This window comes from Myxocyprinus asiaticus, chromosome 1, assembly GCF_019703515.2.
Source record: "Myxocyprinus asiaticus isolate MX2 ecotype Aquarium Trade chromosome 1, UBuf_Myxa_2, whole genome shotgun sequence".
Taxonomy (NCBI): domain Eukaryota; kingdom Metazoa; phylum Chordata; class Actinopteri; order Cypriniformes; family Catostomidae; genus Myxocyprinus; species Myxocyprinus asiaticus.
In genome coordinates, this window is record NC_059344.1 from 49,620,457 (window position 1) to 49,632,570 (window position 12,114).

Consider the following 12,114-nt stretch of genomic DNA (forward strand, 5'->3'; position numbering starts at 1 on the left):
CGTTTTTTTCTATTTTTTAGATGTTCCTTTTCAAATTCATTCCAGACTGAGATCTCATTACTTATTTTTACTTCCTTTAATAATCTAATTGACATCAAAGAAGAAATGGTCCTGTTTCTATTCTGTAGCACTGGTTCTGTCAAAATCCTGTGCTTGTTGGGAAAATATCATATCCACAAATCCAGAGTGATAGCATCTAAACCTAGCTTTATTTTATTTCGCTCTGAGATAAAAGGTTTTGCTGAGTCTTTGTGTAAACTTTAAAGAAACAAAAAAGCTCTAAAAACATCCCTCATTATTGAATCATTTTACAAATTGTAAAGTGTTTTCTCTCTCTCTCTCTCTCTCTCTCTCTCACTCTCTGTATCCCCCACTTGTTCTCTGTAATGTTGTATTGTTGTTAGAATTTAAGTCTTACAAAATAAAAATAAAAAAATAAAAAAGCTCTGATGACGACACAGCTTATTCATGATTGGCCAGACTCACAACGTGACTGCAGTTACACGTTTTTTTACGGGCTGCGTTCGTAATTGCATACTTCACATACTACTCTTACTACTACTGCAATGGCAAAAGTGGTATATTAGTATATCATTACCGTGGTGTTTATTCTGACACGTCCATGTTTTTATAACCGTACATCATGATTATACAATGCGATATTATATTTGTCATATTAATTAAAAACATTCAAAATGATTACAAATACGGACTCCTTTATTGGTATTAAAATAATACAGACTTTTATTGTACTTTTTTTCTTGCACACCCAACAGGCACTGTATTAAGCAGCACATAAACATTTCAGATGAATAATGTTTCTGATTGTTCTGTGTAAAATTCAATCTGTCTATCTGAATCACATTTCGTCTACAAACATCACGTGATCTTCTGTGACTGGTGTAGGTTCAGCAAACGATAACCTAATAATAGCCAGTTTAGACTACGTACGCGAACCAGATATAAAGCAAATGATCCACCTCATCCCTGCGTCCGAGCATCCATACTTCCCTACTATATAGTATGCCAAAAACAGTATGCCAGTGCAGTAGTGTGTCCGAATCCATAGTATTCATAAGACAGTAAGCGAGAAATGCCCGGATGACCTACTACTTCCGGCAGGATTCCGAAGTGTGGATCGGCTGAACACTTTCCTATACCACAGTGCAGGCCTGGCTCCAGCTCTAAGGTGGTGGGCCATAGGACCCGCCGAGTGGGCCGAACAGTTGGAGGGCTTGGTGTAGGTGTAGTTCTCAAGGTGGGCCAAGTTCATGATTGGGTGGGCCAGGCCCACCCATGCCCCCCTGTGGAGCTGGGCCTGCCACAATGCATCTGGAGCTGAGACATCATCTTCAGTTGCTGGATTTAAAACAAATGGCAGAGAACCGAGGTACGGAAAGCTGTTTTCAACAGTAAGTGCTGTATACACAAAGAACGTTGCTTATTGTGCTTAAATGGCGCTTAAACCGAACTTGAACTGGTTATTTTCACGGATATATTCTATCAGTCATTAAACTGGTTAATAAGAAAATGTATAACTTTATTTGGAAGAATAAGCCACATTACCTAAAAAGAGGTGTATTATGTAATCCTTTTCATCAAGGTGGTTTAAATGTTATTGACTTTGAAACATCTAATAACATTTTTAAGATTAAATGGATTCAGAATTTCATTAAATCAAATAATGAATTGTGGTACTATATCCCAAATTTGATTTTTAGCAGAGTTTGTGGTATCGAATTCCTCCTCAACTGTAACTTTGTTATTAGCAAAATTCCCATTAAACTGTCTAACTTTCATAGGCAAGTACTGTTATCATGACTGATGGCTTATAAACACAATTTCTGTAGATGTTTGATTTGGAATAATAAGGATATCAAGTATAAAAATAAAACACTTTTCTTTGAATATTGGTTTAAAAATAACATCTTATTGGTGACACAGTTGTTCCACCCCAACGGTTATCTACTTCCATAAACTGAATTTTTAAACAAATATAAATTTCCAGACGACCCTAAATGACGTCATCTAGCCAGCCCAGCATGTGGGTATTGTATTTATGACTATATTTAGCTGTCTGTACCACTGATCTCATATATATATAGAGAGAGAGAGAGAGAGAGAGAGAGAGAGAGAGAGAGAGAGAGAGAGAGAGAGAGAGAGAGAGAGAGAGAGAGATCAGTGGTCTGTACGCTTATGATTTCATTTTCTTAGTTTTATATTAAGTTAATTTCTCTCCCCATGTCTTTTCCCTCTTTTGTATTTATTTATTTGTTTTGTATCTATATATTAATTATTTTGGCATGTCTGTTCAGTCCCCTTGGCGTTGAATGTTATTTGTCCTTTTGTCTTTCTGTTTTGAAACCTCGTGCCTATTATTGCAATACAACAATTTAAAAAAACACAGATAACGGAAAACATTTTTAGTCCTGTGCTTACTATTCTCCTTGACACTACAACAGTTTATTTCCTTAATCATAAATATAGGATACGGGGATCTAACTAACAATTTATTCTGAACTCTTTATTGTGTCCTGTATTTACTTAACGCGTCTCATTCCTTGTGTAAATTACTGGGATGATCGTTGTCACGTGGTACAGGTTACTTTTCTCCGCACTTATCAAGGTTGACCAATCACAGTCGTTTGTGATTACTGATCAAAGATTTTTCCTGTCAAAAAGTCATTTTTTAGAGACTGCAATGGCGTCTTTCCTTATGCACCTCAAGTATCAATTATTGGATTTAATAGATTTAAATAAGTATACTTTAAAGAGCAATAACGTTCTGAGATTGGTTGGCGGCCTATTGTGGGATATTCAGGTGTCTCGTAGGAAAACGTTATTAGCCGCCCAATGTCGTTAATGCAACAAACAAGAATTTTGATCTTATAGTCGCGAATTTGGTCATGTAAAGACTGTTTTGGGTGTATAAATGAGTGCTAGGCTCTGTTAGCTCCCCCCCCCCCCCCCCAATTAGGAGAACATTTTCACATATCTCACTTAATATGTCTCTCTCGTTATTGATGTTAAGATAACATACTATCCCAAAACTTTATCTTCATCAAAGTAATACTAGGATCACAGTTATCAGAAATGATGAGCTACTTCTCTCTCCAAAACAAACAAATATTGAATTACAGCATTTTAATCATTACGTAATGAATAACGGTGAAGTGAAAATGGTGGAAGTGAAATGTTGTTTTATTTAATAATATTTAATATATGATAATATATAACCTATTTTTACATTTTAAAATAAATTATTTTAATCTTAAGTTTTAGAAGATTTGTGGTAATCAAAAATTTTTTTTGAATAGATGTTAAAAACATGTTCATGGGTAATGTCTTAAATGATATACCTTGTTTTGATCATATTTATGATAATATATGATCTATGCTTTTCTTTTCAAATAATTGTTATTTTATTCTTTAAGTACGATTTATGGTTCATATGATTATCACAACAATAAACAATGTAGAGGTTTGTTGACTGATTATTGCAGTCATATTGCAACATAAACGTTAGGAGAACGTTCTGGGATTGTTCTTCTAACGTAAAGAAAACTTTCCTGGCTAACCAACAGGGAACGTTAGAATATCTGTTCTGGGAACCAGGAGCTAATGTTCCCACAACGTTCTGGGAACCAAAAATTGGTACCCTACCACTAATGTATAAGAACACAAGAAGACAGTCTTGCATTCCATGATTTGATCCTGCACTAACATTTATGAATCCAACACTACAAATGTACATGTATGAGATGTGATCAATTTAGCGACTGAGTTCACAGATTTGATATCAATGCTTTACTCAGTGTAGCATAATGTTGATTATGAGAAATTCATTTTGACTTGCCCCTCCTATTCTTTAAAAAAAGAAGCAAGAATCGAGGTTACAGTGGGGCACTTACAATGGAAGTGAATGGGGCCAGTTTCTGATAGGGTTTAAAGATAGACATTTTAATCTTATAATTTTATAAATGCAATTACATTTATTCTTCTGTTAAAACATTTTATTTAAGCTGTAAATTAGTTTAAATTGTCCTTTTTACAGTCATTTTAGGATTTGTTGACATTATATCATCATGGTAAAGAAGTTGTAAAATTTGCAGTAACTTTACACAGAAAAGGTTAGTAAGTGATTTTAATCACACTAAAATCATGTTTACACGCATATCCTTTGTCAGGGTTTCTCAAACTTTTTTGAACCAAGGACCTCTTTCATAACCCCAAATTCTTCATGGACCCCTGCCCCACCACCATAACAACAAATGATATTATTTACTAAAAGTATAAAAATTATCTCAGTAATGAGTTCCACTGAGTTTAAATACATTTTTTTATTTTTTCTTATAAACCTTTAGGTTGTTTACATATGTTCTAAACTTCTGTTATGTCATATTTTTATACTAATCAATAGCTTTATATTGAGTAGTTTTTTATTTTGATTAAATTGCAATGTTCAAAATTCAGGGATTTTCCACAGACCCTTTGGCTCTTTGAAAAGGACCGCAGTTTAAGAAACGCTGCTTTATGTCTTGTGGCTATACTTTTGAAAAAGTATTTTAACTTTCAAAAATTGGCCCCCATTCACTTCCATTTTAAGTGCCTCACTGTAACCCAGATTTTAGCCTTTTTTTTTTATTTTTTATCTTTTAAATAATTTTTTTGTGGTAATCACTATTATGCCACAAATGCTGTTGATTGAGCTTAACTTGTATTGAACCCGGAGTATTCCTTCAAGTACATTTTTGCAACAAATTTGTTTTATAAACCAGTGGTGGCTCAGTGGTTAAGGCTTTGAGTTACTGATCAGAATGTTGGGGGTTCAAGCCCCAGCACTGCCAAGATGCCACTATTGGGCCCTTGACCCTATCTGCTCCAGGGGTGCTGTATCAAGGTTGACCCTGCACTCTGACCCCAGCTTAGCTGGGATATGTGAAAAAAATAATCTCACTGTATATGTGCAAATGTGTGATAAATAAATATAATTATAAGTTAATTCTGCTTGTTTCATAAATGAGACCCTGTAATTCAACCTGGCTTTCAAAAATGTGACTTTTTCTCTTGTCCCAACAATGAAAGTCAATTAAATACATCTTTAAATGGACACAATCACCTTTATTATTGTTTCTCATTTTACTTCACTCACACAATAAATAAGTTCATACAGTTTTTAACAGGATGATAATATTGTGCTTAGTCACAGAATCACATGATGACCTGTAAGATGACTTGCAGTTGAAGAACGTGTCCATGTTGACCTAGCAAAAGCATCCAAATGAAGTGAAGCTTAGATCCGAGTGCAATGTCAAATAGGAATAATGGGACAGACTATCAGAGACAAATGTAACAGCCGTAGAGCAATCTCCTGTCGCAGCATACTTTAATCTACTTGGTGACCTGGTGAATTGCATGTGCAAGGTATCCCACATTTCCAGAAGTTACACCAGCAACACTGATACGGCCATCTTTAGTCATGTAAACAGAGAACTCCTTTGTCAGACGCTCCACCTGAAACACAATAAAGCTCACTGTTGGAGCATCTACTGTAAAAATCTGCAGCTAGGTAATACAGAATTCGAGTAAACTAAAATAACTGCTACCTAAGTTAATCCAGCAATAAGCAAATCCAACAATATGCCCCATGAACTTTTCTGCCAGTTACTAAATTATTGTATGTAAAGAATTTACCTGCTCAGGTTTGAGCCCAGTGAAACAGAACATGCCGATTTGGTCAATTACGTGCTGCCAGTTGAGAGTGGATCCTTCCTTCTTTAGATTAGCCACCAGCATTTCTCTCATCTTAATGATACGGCCTGCCATGCCCTTCACCTCCTCTAACCTAAAGAGACACAAACACATGCAAACATTATCACATTAAAAAGCCTGTCATAAGACTATTTTCCACGCACAGGCAATGAACTACTGTGAAAGAGAGTGGGGGAAAGAAGTATTCTGCAAATGTACTGTAAGTAAGCCTGTCTCACCACTCAGAACGCAGCTCTGGTGTGTTGAGGATTGTGGAGGCAATGCGTGCTCCATTCATGGGTGGGTTTGAGTAAATGGGGCGAATAAGGATCTTCAGTTGAGATTCCACCCTTTTTGCCTCCTCAGTATCAGCGCACACCACCGTGAACCCTCCAACACGCTCTCCTACAACACCAAAACAAAATTGTGGGATTACGATTTTGGATGAACAACTGTTAGATGGCTTTTAACAAGTGCTCCAAAGTATAATTATCTTAATATGTAAGATCTTAGCTGTGCTGTTCTTTCATCTAGCAGACGCTTTTATCCAAAGCGACCTAAAAAACGAGGATTCTTGACATTTTCTGTAGACAATGGATGTATTTGCTGGACTAAATGTTCATGAGATGTTCTTGATTGGAAACTCTTATAATTTAGGATAATACAGACACAGTAGCAATTAAATAATGCATATAACGCTATAACGCACGTTAAACAGTCTGAAGTACCTCTGATTTATTTAAGGGACACACTGTGCTTAAAAAGAATATTCCGGGTTCAATAAAAGTTTAGCTCAATCGAAAGCATTTGTGACATGTTGATTACCACAAAAATATTTTCAACTCAGCCAATCTGCAAACATTAAAACACTAATGGTTTCAAAAGCATAGCCACAAGACGTAAACAATATGCATGTTAACATGATTTTAGAATGATAAAATCACTTACCTTTTACATCCAGTTACATCCAATTTTACAGATACATACAAATTTAAAACTTTGTTTCCATGACGACATTACACTGTTAACCCTAAAACACCAATTTGAAGAATTTTACAGCTAAAATACACAAGTTTTAACGTAAGAGTTAATGCAAGTGCTTTTAGAAAATTATAAGCTCTACATCTCTGCCTTTTAACCCTCTAAAAATTGGCTGCATTCTCTTCCATTGTAAGTGCCTCACTCTAACCTCAAGTTTTGCTTTTTTTTTTTTTTTTTTTTAAGAAAAAGAGGGACAAGTTAAGATTTTTTGCCACAAATGCTGTCAATAGATACTGTTCAGCTGTGATGTCAATGTGGCAGGCGGGGCGGAGCGAGGACGGAGAGGAGCGAAGATGAGGTGTGCACCTGGGGTGAATGATCTCACCCAGCTGCAAGTGATGACAGCGTGAGCAGGAAGGGGATAAAGCCGGGAGCAGAGCTGCAGTCGAGAGAGAGATACACTGAAGCTGTGTGTGTACATGTTGTCATGTTTTTCAGTTTGAAGTTTGTTGAATGTGCATCCGGCTCCCGCTTCCTCATCTCCCAGAGGAAGAGATCCTTCACACTGGTGCCGACACCTGGGAGGCGGAGGAACCGCTGCCGTCCGGCAGGGGATGGAGGAGCCACTGCCGGCCGCCAGGAGATGGAGGAGCAGCTGAGGACTGGGTGGGCAGTGTGCCCGAGGGAGCCGAAGAAGAATGATGATTCTCTCTCTCCCTGTTTCTCCCTCTCGTGTTCTCTCCTTTTCTCACTTCCCCGCCCTCTCCTTCTCTTAGAGCGGTGCATGAGTACTGAAAGCGGGGAAACCATCCGTCGCCGAGTCGACCGGAAGGACCGCGGTTCCTCTCCAGAGTGGAAGGGGAGTAAGGACAGGCCGGATAGGTCCCCGGCCTGAATTGGGCAATGGGGGAGTGTGGCAGGCCAGGTGGGGCGGAGCAGTCAACATAAACTTTTAATGACACAAATGAACAAAACACAACATAAAACTGCTTTCCAGCATAACACAAAAGTGCACACACACACACACACACACACACACACACACAAACACAAACACTGCTGCATGCATCTCTCTCTCTCGAGCTGGCATCACCGGCTCCACTAATTCAGCACCAGGTGTCCATCGTTACGGCCCGGCCACGCCCTCCTCCTCACAGTCAATTTGTATGTGAACCCAGAAGGCTAAATTGCCATGGGTTCCCTCAGGAATTTCATCTGGGTTTTTACAATGGCAGTTTTGGATTTATGAGTAAAATAAGGTCTGTGGTGGACATGGATGTTTTGCTCTACAACATAAGTCACACACTTTCATACCTCACATGTAAATTTTTTAGATGCTGTGTATTTTATAAAAAAAATTAATAATAAATAAATTTAAAAAAAAAGTATGATGCTTTAATCCGACTTCAAAATTCACGTTTGAGGTATGACTATGTAATGCATGTTGTAGAACAGAACGTCCACATATCTTAAAGTAAAGTTTACCACAGTCCTTATTTTACTCATTCTTCTCATATTTTGCTCATATCAGTTTATACTCATAAACTGCCATTTTAAAAACCCAAAGAAAAATTCTGAGGAAACCCATGGGTCGAAAGTGCTAATTCTCTTCAGGGTTTTTATACTACAAGCTGAACTTCTATTAAACCCAGGATAATCCTTGAACCCTTTTGCACGTGAGTTTCTCCTGTACTGACGGATCCCCCAGCATATGTTCTTTAATGCGCAATGTAATTTTAAAAAATGCAACCATACACTTCACAACATATGCACTGGAGGACATTTTATATATTATCAATCATGTAATGTGGTTTTTAGATGTTTATAATGATTACGACAGATAAAATGTGTTCGCGAACGCTATTGCCATGTATGCATGCCGCCATATTGTTTACACTGCAATGCAGCACAGGATTCATAGAAGGTTCTACAAACATAGCCCTTTCAGTTTCCCAGCCCTGGAAGTGGAAGTTTCCCAGAATGGGAGAAGGCTCAAGTGGACTAACTAGTTTATATATACTTTGTTTGACGTCAGAAAACAGCGCTGCATCAAAACAGCCAGCTCTGACAGTAACAGCCTTATACTTTTATTTTGTAATTGTTTGAATGTTTGTAACATACAAAAATAAAGATATTGTGATGTTGAAAAGACTATTTGAGCAGCTGATTCATTATGAAAACCGTTTCAGTCTCTCTCTGCTAATAAACAGCAGCGTGAATGAAAATTGCACTGGTTTGATTGTACGTGCGAAAGGGTAAACACCTCTGACAGGCCAAGAGAGGTAAACCCAATATACTAACCATAGAGACCCATGTTCTTGGCAAAGGACTGAGACAAGAGGATGTTGTGGCCCTGCTCAATGAAGTATCTCACAGCCCAGGCATCTCGATCAATATCTCCACTGGCAAAGCCCTGGTAGGCCATGTCAAAAAACACCAGAAGATTCCTCTTCTGCAGAGAATGGACAATGAGACAGCAAGCCCAAAGTCAGAAAAATAGACGGCAACACCATGCAATCAAATATTAATACAATTTTGCTGTGCTGTTAAAAATGCCTCTGGAAAGTGAAAAAGAAGGAAAGAGGAGGACACCTTAATGACGGCTGAGAGCTCCTTCCACTGCTCTGGTCGTGGGTCAACACCGGTGGGGTTATGAGCACAAGCATGAAGCATGATTACACTATGCTCTGGAATTTTCTGTGAAAAAGCTGATTAACATTTGATCATGTATATAAAGCTAATATGTAACATATCAGAAGCCGAACCATGCCAATTAAGCCTTGACCAACATACGAGAAGAATATATCTCTTATTAGGAAGTAAAAAACAGTTTCTCTTTGATTGTAGTCTTTGGAGGCACATAACATTTTAAAGGAAAGTGCATATGGGATGCTGGCTTACAGAGATGTCATCGAGTGCTCCAGCAAAGTCAAACCCGCAGGTAGTAGGATCATAGTAACGGTACGCTTTCAGCTGCATACCAGCATCACGGAAAATAGGAGTATGATTTCCCCAGGATGGTTTCGGCAGATACACATCCCTTGCCACTGAGTGGAACCGTGACTTAAGGACAAAAATAGAGAAACTGTCAACACATACACAAATGCACTGCGATATGGCGAAATGCTGCATTTCCTGACAAAATATTTAATCTAGTGGTTTTATCCTGGCCTCATCTGTGGAAAATGCTTGCTAGAATTATATGGCACTATGATGAAAACTATTTACCAGGAAGTTGGCTCCAATCCTCAGAGAACCAGTGCCTGAGATTGTCTGGACAGTAATGTTCTAAGACAAATGAGAAGGAAATATCAGATAAAGTATTATGATCAATAAATAGGAGTATTCAAATACTGTTCAAACATCCAACAGATCAGAGAAATAAAATGCATCAAAAACCAAATACAAACAGCAAAAAAATTTTGTGGTACTACAGAAAAACTCACCCTCTTGCCTTTGAGAACCCCACTGTCAGGCCCCAGTGAGAGTTCAGCACAAGCCTTAGCAAATTCTCCCAGACCCCCAATGGGGAGATACTCTTTATCCAGCATCTTAGAAGCAATCAGAGCCTCTGCCTAAGCAATCATGAGAGATGGATGAAAAATGTAAAATTTAAAGTGACAACCATTAAATTAGATAATGACGTTTTTACAAAATTGGGATTACTACAGCAAAATTACATAACTAAGACCCAGGAATGTAATTGGTAGGTAGTGCTCAAACAGGAGAGCCTGACTGATCTCAGGGTGACTTTGCAGAAAAGGAAAAAATCAAAAGCACATGTTTGCACAGTGTACACCACCCCCCGAATTTTGACAATACCATTAGAGTCCACTGGACGTCTGACCCTAATACAAACACATCTGTAACCTCAAACCTACCTAAATCACTAACAAGCCCTCTAAAGAAAAATGCCTTGACAGAGGTGTCTTTTCTCATTATCATATCAATTTGAAAAGTAGTGGAGACAGTGTTTAAATTCTGGTGCTCACAGCTCACACAAATGTGGTGGCACAAAAAAAATGCACATACCTTGCGGACACAGCTGAGAACATATGGCTTGCCATTGTCATCCCTGTATGCCCCGACACCCAGGTTCATCTTCTGAGGGTTTGTGTCCCGTTTGTAGGCCTCTGTCACCCCCAGGATAGGATCAGGTGGTCCCATCTGCACCTCAGTCCACCATGAACTGAAAACACATTGCAAACTGTTTGAATTCTGACAGATCAAGTTTAGTTGTAAACTAACAATAAAAGTAGAAATATACAGTATTAAGGGAAAATTAAAAACTATTCTGTGTTGCTTGCCATGATCATCAATTTATGTTGCCAGTAGCCTATGTCATGGAGCTACAGCAGTTTGGTAAAACTTTCCACTCCAATGTACCCATACAACTCACTTTATCTACGGTCAATCTGTAACAATCACCAAACTTGAATCCAAAAAAAACTGAGCCCCTTAAAATTGCTATAGTAAATTAAGGAAGTGTGAAATGATCTAGTTTCGCATTTGCATTGTTTTTGGCAACGGCTTTAAAAATTATTAATATTCTGACATTTCTTGTTACTCTAAATATATGTCAAATATATACACACACATACTGTAAACACCTACATTTCAAAGTAGAAGCAAAAGTTTCCTTTTGCCTCCTACAGCTTTGTTGCTAAAACAGGAAAACAGAAACTCTAAGTCTTTAACACCATCTGAAGCCTATGTTGTGCTGTACCCTTGCATGTTTAGAAAAGCATTCATTTGAAGCCACACTGCACAGAGAGGGGAAAGATTTTACCCCTACTGCATGCACAGCCCTGATGACCCAAAGGTCAGGGCTGGAGTCAAGTTGCACAAACTCTTATTGCATAGCCAATGTGCTAGAGTAGTTATCCAGTCTATGTGTGTTGTATATAAAACTGTGACTTGGAAGCCGACATTACTTGGTCTGGTAAACAAGAACACAGATTTTTACATTACTTCAGTTTATATCACCAAGTAGCAGTGAATCCTGAAAAACTTTATCTTGTAAAATATACAGTGGGCCTTGTGCTCCTATCATCCTTTTATGTTAGCTAGCAAATGCTTGATCAAAAACAGCTGTAGTTGTAGAGTGAATTTCTGTGGCACTTTTGGGAATAAAATACATTTAAAACCTTAAAGTTATGATAATTAAGAGTCAAGAGATCTTCATTAGCTCATCTTCAGCTTTGCCCTCCAAATCCGGTCCAAAAGGACACAGACTCCCATGATTTCTTGAAGGAAGAACCCGGAAGCAACAGTAGCCAATCACAGAGCTCAACCTGCCCGTTTTAACCAATGAGCGCACAGAAAAGCTGAACGTACGGTCTGCTAAAGAGATTGACCATAAATCGCATTTATAGAGCACAA

The 12,114-nt window shown here is 38.0% G+C and overlaps 1 protein-coding gene across 1 annotated transcript in view; it reads right to left on the reverse strand.

Annotated features, from left to right (window-relative positions):
- Window positions 1–5,100: 5,100 nt before the first annotated feature.
- Window positions 5,101–12,114, reverse strand: part of LOC127446492 (aspartate aminotransferase, mitochondrial-like) — a 7,660-nt gene continuing 646 nt past the window's right edge. Inside the window, exons 2-10 of the mRNA XM_051707459.1 lie at window positions 10,765–10,921; window positions 10,179–10,307; window positions 9,961–10,020; window positions 9,634–9,795; window positions 9,325–9,429; window positions 9,034–9,184; window positions 5,991–6,156; window positions 5,695–5,845; window positions 5,101–5,514 (exon numbers count right to left, since the gene is read on the reverse strand). Coding sequence (XP_051563419.1) covers window positions 5,392–5,514; window positions 5,695–5,845; window positions 5,991–6,156; window positions 9,034–9,184; window positions 9,325–9,429; window positions 9,634–9,795; window positions 9,961–10,020; window positions 10,179–10,307; window positions 10,765–10,921 — 1,204 coding nt within the window. The 3' untranslated portion in view covers window positions 5,101–5,391. The remainder of the gene's footprint in view (window positions 5,515–5,694; window positions 5,846–5,990; window positions 6,157–9,033; window positions 9,185–9,324; window positions 9,430–9,633; window positions 9,796–9,960; window positions 10,021–10,178; window positions 10,308–10,764; window positions 10,922–12,114) is intronic.